The sequence below is a fragment of the Leuciscus leuciscus genome (genome assembly GCF_965113295.1).
Source record: "Leuciscus leuciscus genome assembly, chromosome: 12".
In the NCBI taxonomy this organism is placed as follows: domain Eukaryota; kingdom Metazoa; phylum Chordata; class Actinopteri; order Cypriniformes; family Leuciscidae; genus Leuciscus; species Leuciscus leuciscus.
The window spans coordinates 33,638,982-33,659,562 of NC_138736.1; the positions used below are offsets into that span (position 1 = coordinate 33,638,982).

At 38.1% G+C, this 20,581-nt stretch overlaps 1 protein-coding gene across 2 annotated transcripts in view; it reads left to right on the plus strand.

Moving 5' to 3' along the window:
- Nucleotides 1-20,581, plus strand: part of chd4a (chromodomain helicase DNA binding protein 4a) — a 29,379-nt gene that overhangs the window by 1,322 nt on the left and 7,476 nt on the right. Inside the window, exons 3-35 of one of the 2 annotated variants that reach the window (XM_082185401.1) lie at nt 1,101-1,222; nt 3,300-3,524; nt 3,615-3,733; nt 5,174-5,424; nt 6,214-6,338; nt 6,569-6,704; nt 7,107-7,276; nt 7,390-7,623; nt 8,042-8,245; nt 8,610-8,821; nt 8,906-9,037; nt 9,746-9,845; nt 9,958-10,149; nt 10,701-10,901; nt 10,987-11,124; nt 11,271-11,392; nt 12,554-12,727; nt 12,811-12,952; nt 13,079-13,210; nt 14,958-15,075; nt 15,197-15,321; nt 16,302-16,394; nt 16,487-16,625; nt 16,729-16,898; nt 17,730-17,916; nt 18,071-18,157; nt 18,265-18,356; nt 18,441-18,574; nt 18,906-19,050; nt 19,197-19,359; nt 19,935-20,035; nt 20,154-20,382; nt 20,507-20,569. In XM_082185401.1, the coding sequence (XP_082041527.1) occupies nt 1,101-1,222; nt 3,300-3,524; nt 3,615-3,733; nt 5,174-5,424; nt 6,214-6,338; nt 6,569-6,704; nt 7,107-7,276; nt 7,390-7,623; nt 8,042-8,245; nt 8,610-8,821; nt 8,906-9,037; nt 9,746-9,845; nt 9,958-10,149; nt 10,701-10,901; nt 10,987-11,124; nt 11,271-11,392; nt 12,554-12,727; nt 12,811-12,952; nt 13,079-13,210; nt 14,958-15,075; nt 15,197-15,321; nt 16,302-16,394; nt 16,487-16,625; nt 16,729-16,898; nt 17,730-17,916; nt 18,071-18,157; nt 18,265-18,356; nt 18,441-18,574; nt 18,906-19,050; nt 19,197-19,359; nt 19,935-20,035; nt 20,154-20,382; nt 20,507-20,569 (4,977 nt within the window). The remainder of the gene's footprint in view (nt 1-1,100; nt 1,223-3,299; nt 3,525-3,614; nt 3,734-5,173; nt 5,425-6,213; nt 6,339-6,568; nt 6,705-7,106; nt 7,277-7,389; nt 7,624-8,041; nt 8,246-8,609; nt 8,822-8,905; nt 9,038-9,745; nt 9,846-9,957; nt 10,150-10,700; nt 10,902-10,986; nt 11,125-11,270; nt 11,393-12,553; nt 12,728-12,810; nt 12,953-13,078; nt 13,211-14,957; nt 15,076-15,196; nt 15,322-16,301; nt 16,395-16,486; nt 16,626-16,728; nt 16,899-17,729; nt 17,917-18,070; nt 18,158-18,264; nt 18,357-18,440; nt 18,575-18,905; nt 19,051-19,196; nt 19,360-19,934; nt 20,036-20,153; nt 20,383-20,506; nt 20,570-20,581) is intronic. The other variant, XM_082185402.1, reaches the window with a different exon arrangement.

Genomic DNA, 20,581 nt, shown 5'->3' on the forward strand with positions numbered 1-20,581 from the left:
CGGTGTTTCGCGGCCTACCGGTAACAGTCGCGTGCGAGTTTGACGCGTGAGGATTTTCAGTGTCCTCGCGCTCTCACTGTTCGCGCGCTGTCGGCCTGTAGTGTTTAATCTAAAAAAAATGTATTTTTTTGCTTGTGAAACAACTATAAAAATCGGTTTTCAGTTTGATATTTTGATTTTGCACACCAGTGTGTGCAGGAATCGGATGTGACGCTAGTTTTTCAGGGAAACGCTTGAAGGGGGGCTTTGCCCGGGTGTTCAGTGTTTTGAATGGAGCAAAATACTCGGTGTATTTTTTTGTGTGCCTTACTAACCATATAAGACACAATGTACGATTCATTTTACCACTCCAGGAAGGAAATTATCATTGAAAATGTGTTGTGTGTGCTTAATTTAGTATGTTTAGTGCTCTTAGTCATAGACTTCTATTAATATAACGTTCCTGTGGTGTCTGGAGAAAAGCAAGTAACACGTTATAGTCTTTCATAATGAAATATATGAGGGGAGTCCATTAAGATCTTATATTGCTGTCGTCCATGGGAACACTTAGTCAAGGACTTAAAGAATAAAATCAGTGCCATGTGTAACAGTAAGACAAAATTACATTTCCTCAGATTTAGCCTAGTATTTGCAATTGTTTCCAAAAATAACCTATTGTATCTGATAAAATGTTCAGCTCCCTCATATCAGTGATTTATTGGTTATTTAATACTTCCTGTATCACAGTGTTATTGAAATGTGTCTCAATATGTAGTGCCCCAGATGATTTTCAACCAGCCCAGATCAAATGACAAAAATAGATTTGTAGATGACTGATCTATTGAGGATTAATTTGAGGAGCTGGGTTCACAAGCTCATGAATTTTTTTTTTTATTGATATTTTCAGGCCTGAATTTTAATAGTGAATATAATATACAGAATAAATAGACTACAGTCCAAAATATTAAGTTGAGTAGATCTTGCACTCAATTAAATCTCTATTTAATGATTTTTTAAAATGAATATTAATCCAATAGTACTTATCCGTATGACTGGAAAAGTCAAGAGAAAGAATCATTTATTAAAAATGACAAATTGATTTGATGTGTGTTTGTGCACAGACGAGGATGACCTGGACGAGGAGTTGTCAGAGAATGATGCTCCAAAGGTGAAAAAGAAGAAGAAAGCCAAAAAAAGTAGCCGTGAGAGCAAAGGCAGCAAGAGAAATCGTTCCCGCAGAGAGGTAATGATCTTTTTTGTGAGTGTGTGTGGATATTGTTTGTTTGCAATATCCTTGGAGAATGCAGTATTCACTTTCCTTATGTTACGGATTAGAAACCTCCCCCACAGTGTCTTAATGAGAAACAGAACAATTTAGCTGCCATCGCAAATAGGATATCATGTCCTAATGACTGTTCATATCAAAGGTTCATGATACATTTTTTTTAAAGCTACCGAATCTCAATACAACTGCTTCATTAATGATAACTACAACTGTTGTTTTTTAAAGACTTAGTGATTTTGTAGGAACACAGCCATGTAGTCTTAACAAAATCTGATTCTAGTCTAACTGGTCAAGTGGTCTGTTTATTTGTATAAAATACTGAACACTAGGGGTGTAAAGGTACACAAAACTGACGGTTCGGAAAGTACCTCGATTTTGACGACACGGTACGGTTTGGTACAGGAGGGGAGGAGAACTAAACATAAATTGCATTTTTTTTTATTAAACAGTGGTTTAATAAAGTGGTCTCTGTCTTTAAATAAATTCAGTTGTAATTAAGTTTCTTAAGGATGAAAAAATTATCTCTGCTAATGCTGTAAACTATATAGGGAGCCCTTACTTGCACATTACTATAATATTAATGGTTAACAACAGAGCTTAAACTATTAACCTAAATTCAGTTGCTATTTATTTTTAGATATAATAATCAACTCAAATAACAAATTGTATGCAAACATGTAACCTGCACAAGGCAGTTTTGTTTAGTTTTTATTAGGAGGAGATGATCGCGTTCACTCGCGCGGCTTAATTAATTAAAATCTCGAAGTCATTGAAATGAAAGAAATCATGGGATTAAACTGAGGCGCCTATATAGTGATGTCACGCCAAATTAAAGGGCATTTATTGTTTTAATTTTGTGATAAAATGGACATAATTTTAAATTTACACTTTCTTATTGGAAGTAACAAAACTTGGAGCTTATTGCGATTTATTGGTAGTTAATGGTGGTTAGGCTACAACAACGCTGTATTCGTCTTGTGGAAAGAATGAAAGAGAATTGAAGAATTGTAGAATTGAAGAAAGAATACGTGAACTGTTACACTCCTAATTATTATTTAATCAAATGTCAAGGAAGAAAAATGAGTTTTGTGACAAAAGGTAAAGTGAGGTCAACCTCAACAATGGACTAGGGCTGGGTGGGGCAGCAGGGGGGGCGGGGCGCGTTCGGTACGCCATGAGGTTTTTGGGTTTGAATATCGTTACACCCTACTGAACACAAAATAAAGTAATTGTCTTTATCTTGTAAGACAAGCTGAGTTATTAAATGTAAAGATCTCAAATCGATTTTTGCAACATCATAAGTGGTTGTTAAAAGGACTATAAGTAAAAGTGAGCTCATGCACAACTTGGATGGTACCTTTGTTTGCTTGAGAACTGGGAAGTAGGGATGCTCCAATCAGGATTTTTGCGGCCGATGCACATTTCTTATCGTCATGATTGGCTAATACCAATCCCGATCATTTAAGCTCTGTTGACATTTACTGTTAACCCCTTATTAAAAGACAAAAAGTGTTTACAAATGGTGATTTCTCCCTTCACTACCATTCAAAAGTTTGGGTTTGATAAGATTTTTTATCAAGAAAAAGAGTCTCTTACTCTCACATAGGCTGCATTTGATCAGGAATACAGTAAAAATGGCAATATTGTGAAATATTATTATAATTTTAACAACTGTTTTCTATTTAAATATATTTTGAAATGTAAGTTATTCCTGTGATGTTAAAGCTGAATTTTTAGCTTCATTACGCCAGTCTTCAGTGTCACTGTCACATGATCCTTTAGAAAACATGATACATGTTTTAATTTTTTTTCAGGATTATTTGAAAAGAACAGCATTTATTTGAAAGAGACTTTTGTAATATTATACATTTCATTGTCACTTTTGATCAATTAAATGCTTTACTGGCCCCAAATCTTTGAACATTATCGTACAATCATAAAATGTTGCCTAAAATCTTGTTTTGGAAAATTAACTACTATGGATAATTTTAGCAGCCTCCAGAAGTGATCAAAATATGTCCTATATGTCCTCCAGGATATCGGCATCAGTTCTCCGGAGCCAGGGGAAGGGCCAGAACTGGATGATGGTGAAGACCGCTCAGAAAGCGAGGGTAGTGACTACACACCAGGCAAGAAAAAGAAGAAAAGAGCCAGCACCTCAAAGGAGAAGAAAAGAAGCAGCTCTGGTGCCGACAGAAACTCAGCAGCCTCTAAACGGAGGGAACCTGAGGAAGAGGAAGACGAGGATGATGACGATTCTGTGAGTTCATATGAGATTTGACAGCTAAATTAACTCTATGATAAAGTACATATAAATCGAATCGCTCATAAGCTCTGAACTGATTTTAAGGAGCCAAAAAGTTCCTCTCAGCTTTTGGATACCTGGGGTATGGAGGACATCGATCATGTCTTCTCTGAGGAAGACTATAGAACTCTGACCAACTACAAAGCCTTCAGCCAGTTCGTCAGGTATGAGTGCATTACCCAGATTAACAATGTGAGAAAAATCATTGTATGTGAATCTTTATCTTTAAGTCGGAATGAAATGGAAGTTGCGAGAGTCTTTTCTTGTGTCGTATATCCGAGTGAAACGGCTTCTCAAACAAGAAAAAAAATCTAGGGCAAAATTTAATTTAGTTCACAAGGAACTGTTTGGATTGTTGTGGTTTACTATTGCTAGTCATGTGAGGAGGGATTCTCTGATTGATCAGCCGTCGACGCACATGTAAACCGTATACAGACGAGACTTTGGTGCCATTTTCCGCTTTGTAACTGCGCTAAACATTAGAAAACCACAGTAAATCGCACTTTATTTCAAGCAGTTTGTCTCGATTCATACGAGTCAACACGCAACATAACCTGATGTGTAGATCTAGAGAAAATCCTCACAGAGTGACATGACATGCTGCATTGCGAAAGCAATAGGACTTCCAGGATCTGATCGCGACGCAATCACAACGCAGTTTCCCAAAGTCATTTGAAGTTCAACCGATGGAATCTGGATCTCGGTTATGGTGGGTAGGGATGATGTGTCGAGACCAACCAGACACTGTTTTATAGCTGGAGTGGGCTACATGTGAGTGACAGGTTGTCCCGCCATTGCGCCAGTTAACACGTCATCATAGAAGAGATGTCACTGCAAGAGGCAGGGGAAATTCTTTTGATTAAAAATTACGAGGCACATGAATAATAGAAGAAAAAAAAGGTGATTTGCACCGATAAATCATTTATAATAAAAATAGTTGGATTCCAAATTTTTTATTTTTTTTGTCAAATCTGCTTCCATGGTGACTTTAAAGTGAAATCAAAATGGAAAACTCTTGATTAAACAATCCAATCAATTCCCTATGGATCATGTTCGAAAAGTCGTTTCAATCAGGAGAAATATGTAACAATAGACAAAAGACAATCGCAACTTTTGTTTCATGCTGACTTTAACTGCTGCTTTTTTATTTGCTGACAAATTAGAAGTTTTATCTCCTGACTTACAACACATGATCATCATAATCATAATTAACATGGCATCTACTCTGAAAAAAGTTGCTTGGCTAAAGGTACGGTCACATTATTGAAATTAAATTGAATTAAGCATAATCACACACAAGTCTTTCAAACCAAGCAGCTTTCTGTTGGTCAACGTGAAGAATTTGCATGACCAACTTGAATACGATGCAAAATCTGTGTCAAAATTGTTCACCCTCACTCGGAATTCCAGATTGCATGATTTCCTATTGAAATTACTGGATTTGGACTGAAACATCGGTAAATGAGCACTGTATGATGTTAATAGCTTTACTGTTAGATGTTGGCTTTACATCAACAAAGTAATAACGGAAGCAAAATCATCAGTATATAAAGAGATTTCCCCCAAATTTCACCAACAACAATGCCCTCCCTGCAATTTCACAGGCCTCTGATTGCCGCCAAGAACCCCAAAATTGCTGTTTCCAAAATGATGATGGTTCTGGGAGCAAAGTGGCGTGAGTTCAGCACTAACAATCCTCTGCGGGGCTCGGCTGCTGCCACCACGGCCCTGGCGGCCGCTAGTGCCGCAGCATCTGTTGAAACCGAAGCTCCGGCCGCTGCACCTGCAGTCCCAGTCAGTGTTGAGTCCACGCCAGCGCCTCCCTTACGCAAGGCCAAGACAAAAGAGGGCAAGGGTGAGTGCAACGTTGTTTCATTTTTGTTTGTTTGTGTAATTGTTCTTCTACTGTGTGAGTGACTTCCCACTACAACAGCTGTTTTCCTCAGCTGAGATGTTTATTTGATTTGTGCATTTTCATCTGGTCAGAGTTATTATCATAAACATTCAGGAGTTGTTTTTTTTGCGGTGTTGAGGAATAATGGTTTCCTTGATATTTGCATTGTTCAATGTGCTATTAAGCTTGTTTCACTGTAGAGATTTTTAAATTGTGATCATCACATTTTAATGGTTTCTGAGAAGCTTGAAGAATTAGCAGTTAAAACTTATTCGACCCGACAGCAAACCGCTGATGCTCATTTCACTTGCAAAGGGGGGCACAGAAGCAAATGTCTGCTTAATGCATTTGTTTGATCAAAAATGCAGTCTCCATTCTTCACAGAAATCATTCTAATATGCAGATTTGCTGCTCAAGACACATTTCTTATAGTGATCAATGTTGAAAACAGTTGTGCTGCTTAATGTTTTTGTGCATTTACCTGAAATAGAAATCTTTTGTTACGTTGTAGAAGTCTTTCCTATCACATTTATTCAATTGAGTTAATTCAATTCAAACTAATAATTTTCCTTACTTTCTTACTGAGCCCAAACTTTTGAATAGTAGTGTATATCAGTGTGTATTATAGCACTTCTTATAAAACAATGCTTTTCCACATGCTAGCAGGGTTTATTTGTGATGTATGAGTTCTTAGCCGCTAATGTTTTGCTTGCATAAAGGAAAAATTATGCTAATTCCTGCGCATTTCAGGTCCCAATGCACGTAAGAAGTCCAAACCTGCTCCCAAACCTCAGGAGAAGAAGGTGAAGACCAAAAAGGTTGCTCCTCTGAAAATCAAACTAGGAGGCTTCAACAGCAAGAGGAAACGCTCTTCAGTAAGACCCTCAGTTTTACTTTTTTTCGCTCATTTCTCCAGCTCGCCTTCGCACTCATCCTTTAACCTTTTTGCATGAGCGATGATGCTATTTTTTTTCTCTTCCTGGCTCCAATTTTAGTCGTAGCGTCTCACTAATGACATCCAAGTAATTTTCTGGTCATTATGGACTGGAGAACAGAATCATATATTTATCTCTGCTTTTTTAACCCCCCTCTTTTTTTTTTTTAGAGTGAAGAGGACGATGTTGATGTGGATAGTGACTTTGATGACGGCAGTATGAACAGTGTGTCTGTTTCGAATGGATCAAATAGCCGCAGTAGTCGCAGCAGTGCGAAAAAGAAGCCCAAAAAGAAGACGAAAAAGGGTGAGGATCTTATTCTCTGTCTTGGTGCTCGTGGAACTTTTAGGCTTAATCAGGCCTATTAAGACACTTTCTTCCTGTCCCTTTGAGAACAACTTAAGGGACCAGACATTTTTGAGAACCGATGTCTCTTGTACATCTTAAAACACGCAGAACCTGCAGACTTGATATTTAAATCTCAGTCTTTATGCACTTTATTATTCACAGACACTAGTTTGTATCACGTTTTGATTAAGTGAACTCCCCTACTTTTGGTTTATTAATCCCAAATTCTCTGACTTTACACATTATTCTGTAAATTCCATTTTTATTTCTGGATTCCACGATTCTGTTCCTTATTTCCGCATTATGGAAATCATAGGGCTATACCATCAGTCGTTCATCTATTCTCTCTTTCTCTGCTAGGAGATGATGATGGTGATGGCTATGAGACGGATCATCAGGATTACTGTGAGGTCTGTCAGCAGGGAGGAGAGATCATTCTCTGCGACACCTGTCCACGAGCCTATCACATGGTCTGCTTGGACCCTGATATGGAGAAGGCACCGGAGGGCACCTGGAGCTGCCCACACTGTGTGAGTGAACCAACTTTCAATCTCCACATGAGTTCAATCTAAAAGATGTCCAAAGAGCATAGGCCCATGTGACCTTGTACTCTGCTAAATGAAACCATCTCTTCTTCTTTCAGGAGAAGATGGGCATCCAGTGGGAGGCTCGTGAGGACGGGTCAGACGGAGAGGAGGATAATGAGGTGGTAGGCGAGGCGGAAGAGGACGACCATCACATGGAGTTCTGCAGAGTGTGTAAGGATGGCGGAGAGCTGCTGTGCTGTGACTCCTGCCCCTCATCATACCACATTCACTGCCTTAACCCTCCCCTGCCCGAGATTCCCAACGGAGAATGGATCTGCCCTCGCTGCACTGTGAGTCAACCACGCTAGAAGTTTTGGTAACACTTTACAATAAGGTTCATTAGTTAATGTATTAACTAACATTAAGCAATACATTTGGTACAGTATCTATTAATCTTTGTTAATATTAGTTAATAAAAATCCAGCTGTTCATTGTTTGTTCACAAGGCTTCAACTAATGTTAACAAATACAACCTTTGAGCATAATAATGTATTAGTAAATGTTGAAATGAATATTAACTAAGATTAATAAATGCTGAAGAAGTATTGTTCTTTTTTAGTTCATGTTAACTAAGGTAATTAATTAATGAAACGTATTGTAAAGTGTTACCGAATTTTAATAATTTAGATAACATACAAATAGCCTACTTATATAATTACTGGTGAAAGTACCTCTTTTTTTTTATCTTTTTTTTTTATCTGTCTCCAGTGTCCTACTATGAAAGGTAAGGTGCAGAAGATTCTGACCTGGCGTTGGACTGAACCTCCTCCCCCGACCCCTGTGCCCCGGCCCACTGAACTCGCTGCTGATGCGCCTGACCCAACACCATTGGCTGGTCGCCCTGAGAGGGAGTTCTTTGTTAAATGGCAGAATATGTCTTATTGGCACTGCTCCTGGGTTTCCGAGCTACAGGTACATCACTGGCTCTTATTTTAATCTAAAAAATTGCATAAAAATGGCTTGACAGTGTCATCTTAATATTTGTAGTCAATATATTGTAATTTATTATAGGTAATTTATTATAAATGTATGTTTTATGTATAATTTAAGAGGGAAATTCACACTTCAGACCAAATTTTATATATATATAATTTATTTGATTGAATTATTGCTTTTTCTTTTTGGCAATACATGCACAGACTTTCAGGGTTTAATCTACTAACTGTGAATCCAGACAATGGCTTATTATAATGTCATTTTGAATCCAGATTTAGGCTGAATTCACACTTAAGTAGTTTCCTTGATCCTAACTTTGGCTCGCAACATCTCTCTCTAGCTGGAGATGCACTGTCAGGTGATGTTCAGGAACTACCAGCGCAAGAACGACATGGACGAGCCACCGACCACAGACTTCGGTGTTGAGGGAGATGAGGACAAGAGTGACAAGAGAAAGAAGAAAGACCCCGCCTACGCTCGGATGGAGGAGAAGTACTACCGCTTCGGCATCAAGATGGAGTGGATGGTGATTCACCGTGTTCTGAACCATAGGTGAGATGAGCTCAAGAACTTTGTATTGAATCGCTTTCGTCAGTTTCATGGCTCACGCCGTACCTGTTGTTTTATTCCTTTTAGTGTGGATAAGAAGAATAACTGTCACTACCTTATCAAGTGGAGGGATGTAACGTACGATCAGTCTACCTGGGAGGCAGAGGATATGGATATACCAGAGTTTGACACCTTCAAACTGCAGTACTGGAACCACAGGTATACATGTGAACAGAAACAGCTGTTGCAAGGCATTTCACTTCCACAATAATGTGAAAAAACATAGGCAAGACTTTTCTTCATCTAGGTCGTGAAGTTTATGATATTATTTGATAATATTTGTAATTCCCTTCAGTGTTATATTTAGTATTATTTATACACAAACAAAAACTTTAATATCTTGAATTTGCCTATATATTTGTATTTTTCGTTTTAATAACAAATTTTAACTGGTTAGTAATTTTGTGCTTTTGCAATTTATTATTATTATTTATTTATTTTAAATCTTACGATTCAGGTTTTATTCATTTTGTTTTAGTTCAATTTTAGCAATTTTTTTTATTATTTCCAGTTAATTTTAGTGCTTCAGCTTAAAACTAAATGAATATTAGAAACGGTAACTTACTGAAATAAGTTTTTGTAATTATTTCAGCTTTCAAATACAAATATTTCAAAGAACAAAGTTATTTTTTTGGTTAGTAACAGTCTTGGTTACAACAGCATAAAAGAAAAGTGGTTTTAAAGCCAATGAAATTTATACAAAAGACTATAAAAACCATTGTTGTTGGTTTTTTTTATTAAGAAATGCATTCAGAATTTTAGGATATTTAAGGAAAAATCTTCAGGTTCATAGCCTGAAAGTGCTAGAAAACGCATGTACTACTGATGCACACGACCATCATATTCATCTGTTTTTCTGTCCTTAAGGGAGTTGATGATGGGTGATGAAGGTAAACCAGGAAAGAAGTTGAAGATCAAAGGGAAGGTGCGAAAACTGGACCGGCCTCCAGAGAACCCTGTCGTGGATGTAAGCGAGCTTCATTTTGTTGGTTCTACACACTGGCAGCACTTATTAGACCCAGCTCCACCATTCCCTTGCTCACCGATGGTTAAAACCCAATTTTTTTACTCTCCTGTAGCCCACCATTAAGTTTGATCGTCAGCCAGAGTATCTAGACTCTACAGGAGGAACGTTGCATCCGTACCAGCTGGAGGGGCTCAACTGGCTCCGCTTCTCCTGGGCTCAGGGAACCGACACCATCCTGGCAGACGAGATGGGTCTGGGAAAGACCGTGCAGACTGCTGTTTTCCTCTATTCACTGTATAAAGAGGTGCGCTGTTTTTTTGTTTGTTTTTACTTTCATTGAGTGTCTAAAAGTTATGATGGGTTAGGCCTGTATGATAAATTGAACAAAGAATTAAAATGCATTATGCTTTATTAATCTTGTAATCCAAGAAGAACTACATAAATTTATTTTGATGAAAAGAGTCTCTTACGCTGCACTTATTTGATCAAAAATACAGTAAAACAGTAATATTGTGAAATATGATTACAATTTAAAATGACTTGTATAGTGGAATAAAATGTAAAAATTTAATTTTATATTTAAAGCTGAATTTTGATGCATTATTTTCAGGATTCTTTGATAAATAGAAAGTTGAATTACAAGTATTACTTTTTGTTTCTTTTTTAAAAATCTTACTGGCCCCAAACTTTTGAACGATACCATACATTTTCATACAATGCTGTTGCTAAATAGTATATTTGATGTTTTGTAAGCATAGAAATATATAAGGAGCACTGAGACATTGAATGTTACTACCTTTTGTACAGCGTGTCCTCTTTCTTCAGTTTTAAAACGCTGGTGTGCTCGTTCTCCAGGGTCATTCTAAGGGTCCGTTCCTGGTGAGTGCCCCCTTGTCCACCATCATTAACTGGGAGCGAGAGTTTGAGATGTGGGCCCCGGACATGTACGTTGTCACATACGTCGGTGACAAGGACAGCAGGGCTGTCATCAGAGAAAACGAGTTCTCTTTTGAGAACAACGCCATCCGTGGTGGCAAGAAACCCTCTAAGATGAAGGTTAGTGAGTTGGAGAACTCTGCTTTCCATTAAAGACTCTTAAGACACTTGTAAATCAATGATTGTTTCCCTTATGATCGTGCAGAAAGAAGCCTCTGTAAAGTTCCATGTACTGTTGACCTCCTATGAGTTGATCACTATTGACACGGCCGTCCTGGGCTCCATCGACTGGGCTTGTTTGGTAGTTGACGAGGCCCACAGACTGAAGAATAACCAGTCAAAGGTGAGACCAACATGGATATTCACTTTTATGCATTAATTTGACACAAGTTGTGTTGTTAAAACTTGTTCAAAATACTAATTTATCACACTGTACATTTTTCTGATGGTTTGATGTTTTAATGTTGTCCTGTGGTGGTATCTGTGCAGTTTTTCAGGGTGCTGAACAATTACCCTCTGCAGCATAAGTTGTTGTTGACTGGAACTCCACTACAAAACAACTTAGAAGAGCTTTTCCATCTGCTCAACTTCCTCACACCAGAGAGATTCAGGTATGTTTGTCAAAATGTTTTTTTTTCTGATTAATTTCAAACCAAAAGATCTTAAAGCCTTTTTCGAAGGAGAATCGAGTTCTCCTTCACCCTTGAACGAACAATAACACATACATTTATGCCAAAATGTCAGTTTTGTCGAGTATCCTCATAAGAGCAGTCTTAAACGATTTAAAGTTTTCAATGAACGTAAAGAGTGACAAACTGGGACTCGTGTGAGACCCGCATCATGTGCAGCAGCGTCAGGTCTTAAAGTGACAGCAGCCACTAATGCTGTCTGTCATTAATGTTAATCAAAGAACAAAAGTAACAGGGAAAATTACTCCCTGCTCTTGACTAAATAACTTTTGTAGCTTTAATAAGGATTATTATCTATTTAAAGATATAGCGGAGGATGTTTTACTTCCTGGTGGGTAGTCTAAACTATTGGTCCTCCTAATTGTCAATCATTCTGGTGAATCAATCAAACTTTTCAAAAAGTGGAGAGGGCGGGTCTTATCTAAAATTTGGAAAGATCCTCCGCTATACCTTTAAAATGTATAAATTATGCAGTGCAGACTGTATGATAACTTCATTCAATTTCTGTATATTTCCTACATGTAAGACCGGTAGGAAGGGCACAGGCAAATTATATTTATTATGGGATTCATGTGAGGTTTGTTTTAAGTTCATTTAAATTAAAAGTTTTTTTTAAAGCCTAATATATGTAAAAAAATAAATAAAATTGTATTATAAAAAATAAAAATATTTATAGCTTTCAATAGTTGTTGAATGGCTATAAATGTGTAAAATTGCGGCGAAAATTCATTTTCATCGAGACCTCAGTAGCTTTATTAGTATCAGTGATACTGGCCTTCATTCATAAAAAGATGCCATTAAAGTATTTAAAATATACTGTTTCTACATTTAATTTTCAGATTAACTGTGAAATTATTACATGCATAAATATGAAAAAAAAATTATAAAAACTTCAGTGTTTTTAATTGCATCTAATTACCGAAAAAAATGTCATTAATCTTGTTGTTGTTGTTTAAATCGATTGACAGCACTATAAAAAATATATAATTCTTGTACTTTATTAAATGAACCCCTTTAGCACCCTCTGGTGGCCCCCTGGGTATCTGCAAACATAAATGATGCTCTTTATCTCTCACTCTGCAGTAATCTTGAAGGTTTCTTGGAGGAGTTTGCTGATATTGCCAAGGAGGACCAGATCAAAAAGCTTCACGACATGCTGGGACCGCACATGCTCAGGAGACTCAAAGCAGACGTGTTCAAGCACATGCCTTCCAAAACCGAGCTCATCGTCCGAGTCGAGCTCAGCCCCATGCAAAAGTGAGTATGTAATGAGGTTTGGACTGCGAACTAGGTTACAGGATTGGTAGAGACAGTTTTTTAAATCTCATATGTTAATCCAGGAAATATTACAAGTTCATCCTGACCCGTAATTTTGAGGCTCTAAACACTCGTGGCGGAGGAAACCAGGTTTCTCTGCTTAACGTCGTCATGGACCTCAAGAAGTGCTGTAATCATCCTTATCTCTTCCCTGTGGCTGCTATGGTACGCTCCACTTTTTGCTCTTTCTGTACCTTTAATAATAGACAATAGCATATGTTCTATTATGTAATTTGAGGAAACAAGCAAGTAAATTGAAGATCCTGCTCTCTGATTGGCTGTGTGAAACAGGAAGCTGCCAAGCTGCCCAATGGGATGTACGAGGGCAGTGCCCTGACTAAATCTGCTGGCAAACTGCTGCTACTGCATAAGATGCTGCGGAAACTCAAGGATGGTGGACACAGAGTGCTCATCTTCTCTCAGGTAAAAAAGCATTTTATTTATTTATTTAGAAATCATTTTCTTAAACTTAAAAAAAAAAAATCTATTGCTAGAAATGTATCAATAATAATAATAAATATTGTTATCAGGGCTTGAATTTCGGCGCGGTATTGCGCATAATTTTAATCATTCCCGCAGGTCTCCCACTTATAATGCGGGAAATTCCCGCAAACATTGATTCACTTTAGCATGTAGGTTGTATTAGTAAATGAATCCACACAGATTATAAAATCAAATTTTAAAACGGTCTGCGAGACGCAATTTCTCAAACAGCGCGAGTGGTTCTGCGGTGCCGCGTCTTCTCTCTCTCGTCTCTCAAAATGGGTTGCACAAGGCAATCGTTAAACGCGCTGCAGGCGGCAATAACACTCTCACGTTTCGGGAGTCGGGATAGACGGAATTGTCACTTGCATAATCGGGCCAGCATTGCATCATGAGTAACTAAAGTTTACCATTTGCACGTCTTTTTAAGTCTTACCAGTTTAAGCATTCACGCGATTTTAAACTATTCGGTAGGCTACTTGCCATCTCTTGTCTGAGAGATGTTTTTTTCTCTCTGCACACATACATGGAGTAAAGCCGCCTCACAAACAGCTCGCGGGTAACAAAAGTTATTTTTCGTGGATTATATCGCTTTAACAGTCAAAAACATGCGAAAATGATGTCAATTTCGGTCTTGGTGAGTATCCTCTAAACACAGTCGGCTATGTCTTAAATAAGCATAAATCGCACGTGACCGTATAATGAAACAGGATCCGTGCACTAGCTCTTAAAGGGACAGCAGCCATATGTGTCTGTCATTAATTTGGTTGTCAAAACAACAAAACAGCTTTCATTTTAAGTAATCAGGATTAATAGCCTATGTATTTAATTTAGTCAGGACTAAAATACTACCCAGTGTTATTTTTCATTTGATTACTTTATTCAGTCTCTGTAGTATTTCTGAATACTAGTGTTAGACCTAAGCAAAAACTTTTCTCTTTATTGGGATCTCTATTCTATTGTATTTATTTGTGCTACTTTTTTCAATTTAATTCAAAGATTGAGGAATCAAGCTTCCTTGTGTTGTGTAAATTCTTAAGAACAAAATTACCCCATTGTAAAAATGCAATGAGTGAGCATACATTTAGGTGTGATACATGTTATAAAAAAATAAAAAAAGTCTAAACTCCCCCCTCAAATTAAAAATTCCCCCCCATAAGAATCACCTAAGGGGGGATTTCCCCCCCATTTTCCAAAACGAAATTCAGGCCCTGGTTATTATTAAGTATTAATTATTTGCACTACTGTTCTAAAGTTTGGGGTTCTTTATATTTTCCTTTGAACTTTATATTCCTAAAACAAAAAAATGTATCACTGTTTCTACAAAAATATTCACCAGCACAAATGTTTTCAACTGATAATAAGAAAGAATTTTGAGCAACAAGTCAGTATATTCACGTTTTCTGAAGGATCATGTGACGAGTAATGATGCTGAAAATTCAGTTTTGCATCACAGGAATAAATTACATTTTAAAAATACATTATAATAGATAATTAAGTTATTTTAGTAATATTTCACAATATTGCTGTTTTTACTGTATTTTTGATCAAATAAATGCAGCCTTGGTGAGCATAACAGACCTCTTAAAACATTTTAACGGTTTAAAAAGATAGATAAAAGTGTAAAATGACAAAAACCCCTATGATGAACAGCAGGAGTTTGAGATGTGTTGTCCCTCTTCTCTAGATGACCAAAATGTTGGACCTGCTGGAAGACTTCCTGGAGAATGAGGGCTACAAATATGAGCGTATTGACGGAAGCATCACAGGAGGCATGAGACAGGAAGCCATTGACCGCTTTAATGGTAGGACCATTACCACACATGTGTAACTAATATGGTCCATAAATTTGTTCTCTGTTGCTCTGTATAAACTCAGTTTCTGAAATTAGTTCAAGTTTCAAAATGAGTTGTTTTTTCGCTATAGCTCCTGGTGCTCCTCAGTTTGCTTTCCTGCTATCGACCAGAGCCGGTGGTTTGGGTATCAACTTGGCGACCGCAGACACCGTCATCATCTACGACTCAGACTGGAACCCTCACAATGACATTCAAGTAAGATCATTCATCTGCAAAAGACTCTATAGCCCCTTTTGCACTGGGTAGTTCTAGGAACTTAGTTCTTGGAACTAGCCACCAGGGCGGTTCCCCGAGAACTAAATGTTCCCTTAGGGCCATTTTCTCAGTCTTTATTAGTATACGATCTGTTTAAAGGCACAATATGTCATTTTTACTGCTAGAGGTCGCTTATTCAAAACAGAGGTGTAGCTTGATGATGCCTTGATTTCGCGGAATCATGGGAGTTGTCTTACCTCTACAGCCGGTGGAAAATTATCCGACAGGAATCGAGCAGAAATCGTACGCATGTAAACATTGTTCTAGTGGTTTTTGGATATTTTAATCCAAAAATATTACATATTGTGCCTTTAACAGACCTGTCTAATTAGACAGAACTGTTATACAAAGTAGACAGAATATGAAAAAGTATTGGCGTTTTTCATGTGGTTGATGCCCAATGTCACTAGCTGAGCAGAAATACATCATCATGTTTTGCTTGGTCCACTCAGAGTTGTGTTGGATTTTCTCCTTAGGTTGAGAGGTCCATCTGTCACTGTTTTCCATGTTCATAGAGTTAGTACGTGGAGTTAATATAGAGGTTATACTGTCTGTGTCTGTGTGCGCAACTTTTTTTAAAAAGTGCTGGTGTTTCGCGTGCGTTCGGCCAATCAGTGTACACTTACGTCACTGGTAGTTCCTATTGTGCTGGGTTAGACCATACTATTTTAGCTAATTTGGCTCGCCCAAAAGGCGTTCCTAGAACTAAAATCATTCCCAGTTCCTGCGGTGCGAACACGCCAAAAAGCGTGTGCTTCCGACAATAGTTCTTGGAACTATGAAAAGGTTCCTCCGGTGCGAAAGCCCCTTATCTGGTGTGTGGTGTCAGGATAATCTTCAGAAACTTTAGTGTGTTTCATTTAGATGTTGTTGGGTTTGTTATCCTCATTTTCACTCTGGCTGTTGTTTTCTCTTTGTAGGCCTTCAGCAGAGCTCACAGGATTGGTCAAAACAAGAAGGTGATGATCTACCGCTTTGTGACCAAAGCCTCTGTAGAAGAAAGAATTACTCAGGTATACCCTATCTTTCTGGGAAGTGAAATGTTTTTTTGACAACACTGTCTTTTGAATGTAAACTGATTGGTCTTTTTGTGTTTAATCTCAAGGTGGCCAAGAAGAAGATGATGTTGACTCACTTGGTTGTGCGTCCTGGATTGGGCTCAAAGACCGGTTCAATGTCCAAACAGGAGCTGGATGACATTCTCAAATTTGGTACAGAGGAGCTCTTCAAGGACGAGGGAGAAGGTGTGGCTGGATTTACAAACCTCTTTACTTCTTACTTTATACCTGTACAGCTTCTCACTTAAGCAACTGAGATGTGTGAAACTGGTTGTGTTTGTCTGTCAAGGAGAGAACAAAGAAGAGGATAGCAGCGTGATTCACTATGATGACAAAGCCATCGATCGGCTGCTGGATCGGAACCAGGACGCCACGGATGACACGGAGATCCAGAGCATGAACGAGTATCTCAGCTCCTTCAAAGTGGCTCAGTATGTGGTCAAGGACGAGGAGGAAGCGGTGAGTGCCGATAAAGAGCAATGTGGGCTGTTGGACCTGTGGGACTGCACAATCAATCAAAATAAAACCAAAATCGTGATGTGGCTTGGTGTCGCTTATAACGTGCATTTAGGAGCACAATATGCGGCGACCCTCTTCGCAAACTTGCAATGAAAATAGATTATAAGCCCTCCGTCAACAAAAGAGAAGCTAACAGTCTCCTGCTGTTTTACGCCAAAATAAAACTAGATAGTTTAACAATGAAATGAATTAAGACAGTTTTATATGTATTGTAATTTTATAGTTGTACTGTAAAATACAAAAAATAAATTCTCAATTATTTTATTTTAAATACTTTTTATCATACAGTGAAATATTATAATAGTGATATAACTTGGTTTAACTTTTGAAAACAGCCTTAAATATTAATTTTGTAATTTTAGTATACTGTGTAATATTTTTTTCTTAAATACTCAATTTACAATATTAATACCTTATTTTAAAGGTAATATGATACTAGTATAGTAGTAATGTTACACTAGTAAGGTATTACAATAGTTTAGTTTATTTTTACTTTGTTATTATAATAATAATAATAATAATAATAATTAAAACAATAAAAATATTATCACATTTTATCTGCCATTTACAAGTTTCATCAGAAAAGGTGCAATTTAATTTTTTCACCAAATCGTGCAGCCATAGTTGACACAAGTGATATGTCACATCAAGCTGTGGTTTATTCATGTCCCGTACTAACTGATTGGCATATAACTTCATTAATACTTTTATGTATCTCACTTTTGCCATATTTCGCTCATATTCACTGTTCTTTCTTGTCTTCTCCCTTAGGAAGAGGAAGTTCAGAGGGAGATCATTAAGCAGGAGGAAAGTGTGGATCCAGATTACTGGGAGAAGCTGCTCCGACACCATTATGAGCAGCAGCAGGAGGATTTGGCTCGTAATCTGGGCAAGGGCAAACGAATCCGCAAACAAGTCAACTACAATGACGGGTCCCAGGAGGACCGAGGTAAGAGACGTAAGGATTGACCAAACTTTTTCAACTCTTCGTAATCAAAACTAAACTATAAACCATACTTGGCATTTTGTTCCAAGTTAATATAAACTTAAAATAACGTTTTCAATTACTTACAATTGTTTAAATGTTAATCATCTTTCTTGCTCTGTTTCAGACTGGCAGGATGATCAATCTGATGGCCAATCAGATTATTCCGTTGCTTCAGAGGAAGGAGATGAGGACTTTGACGAACGATCAGAAGGTGAGACGAGCATGACAATAAGTAAAGATAGGAATTTAGAAATGCATAAAAGATAAAAAAATGTTTACACCCTTTTTCTGAGCACAATTTTTGTCGTCTGCTTGCAGCCAATTCACGGCGACCCAACAGGAAAGGCCTCAGAAACGACAAAGACAAACCCCTGCCCCCCCTGCTGGCCAGAGTGAGCGGCAACATTGAGGTGAAGGAAGAATAATCTCTAATTTTTGTTTTCTTAAACGCATGTATTTTGAGTTGCACTTACTAAAACATCTTGATTCGACAGGTGTTGGGTTTCAACGCTCGTCAGAGGAAGGCCTTCCTGAACGCAGTGATGCGTTATGGGATGCCGCCTCAGGACGCCTTCACAACCCAGTGGCTGGTCAGAGACTTGCGTGGCAAATCAGAGAAGGAGTTCAAGTGAGTTTTAGCTCATTTAGTGGTTTTAGTTTCAATCCATTTATCATTATAGATGTCCCTAGATGAGGTGCGTTTCCCAAAGCCAACTATGGTCGCAAGCTCCGTCGTTATAAACACAATTTTGCGGAACTTGCGACCATTGTTGGCTAGCGATACGTTTGGGAAATGCACCCCCGATCTCAAGGATCGGTATTGGGGCCAATTAAGGTTGTTGTTTTTTTTCTTTGAAAGACTTGTAAGCGAAAGGCTCACCATACACTCCATTAAAGCCTAATAAATATTTGTATCTTTGGTGTATAAGGATCTATAAACCGGTTTCTCTTTCTCTCAGGGCTTACGTCTCTCTCTTTATGCGGCACTTGTGTGAGCCTGGTGCGGATGGTGCTGAAAGCTTTGCCGATGGCGTTCCTCGGGAGGGACTGTCACGGCAACACGTCCTTACTCGTATTGGTGTGATGTCGTTGATCCGAAAGAAGGTAAATTAGTAATGTTATCGTAGTTAAAATGCAATACCAATGAGTTCACATAAACAGTTCAAATGAAAAATTCCAAGATGCGTGAAAGCAAAATAAAATGTTTGCAGTTGTCTAATTGTGGGCATTTGGATAACGTCTGTTTTCAGGTGCAAGAGTTCGAGCATGTAAACGGTCAGTGGTCCATGCCCTGGATGATGGAGTTGAACGAGAATAAAACCGTGTCCACCACCGGCAGCCAGCCCGACTCCCCCAGCAAAACGCCCTCTACTGGCACTCCAGCGGACACTCAGCCGAACACTCCTGCTCCAGGTACTGCATGCCTCAGCTCGCTCATCTACTTCCCGTTTGGGAGAAATCTATCCTAAAATCTCCAGCAGACATTCATTCCCTTTCAAAACAAGATTTTGGCAAGTGGTGTCCACCAGGTTCTTAGTATATTCTAGACTAGACTAACGCATGCGTTTCTACTGAATGGTGAAGGTCCAATTTAATGCATGTTCTTTATTTTTCTCAGAAGAGATCGACCAATAGCAAACCACAACCATTTAACCATCCAATTATTTCCCCAAAATCAAGTCCCGCCCTAAAACAAATTTCATGCTGACTTTAAACCTTTTCTGGAAGGATATTACTGAACAAGTCCTTAGAGTTTTTATCATATGTAAAACATCTTGTGTAAATTTAATTTATTGTGTTTTTCTATTGTTTGGTTTTATTTTATTGTATTTATACATCTCCTTGTTAACTGGTAGAAATGTACAACAACTCTTGCCATGAAAATAGCCTCAGCTGCTGACACAGCATTAAAATTAATTATTTTTGTGAGCTATTGCTGCAAATATTGCAGTCCAAATATTAAACCTTTTTATGTGTTTGTTCTACAGATGGTGTTTCCAAAGCAGAAGATGGTGGAAAAGACCCTGAAAAAGAAAAGGTGAAAAATGGAGACGGTGAGAAGGAGGCCAGTGAAAATAAAGACAATGAAGTGAGTGTCAGCTTATGCAACAAACTCTCTGGATCTCTGCTTAAATTTCAGTGTTTTAACCATGTGACTTTAGTTGATTTTGGTTATTAATGAGGTGGTTCTATTTCTTCATCAAAAGGTCATTGCCATTCCGGATGAAGATGAAGCTTCCTCTGCTCCTGAAGAGAAGGTAAAAGACAAAGAGGAGAAGGAAAAGACGTCTGAATCTTCTTCAGAGGCAGATAAAGCTGATGGGAATCAAATTGAGAAAGAAGAGGAGAAAGGGAAGTCTGGAGAAGCTGATGAGAAGACCGAAGACACCAAGCCCAAAGGATCTGAGGCTGAGAAGGAAACTCCAGACAACAAAGGTGAACAGAAATGGCATTTACAAGCCATTAAACTTTAATAATGTGGAATCTCAAGGTTGAACCGGATAAAAAATCTTAAAATCCAAACATACAGTGGCTAATTTCTGTTCATGCGTCCTTTCAGGAGAAAAGAAGGATGATGAACCTGAAAAGATGGACACTACCCCTGTTACAGATGAGAAGAAAGGTCTGTACCACC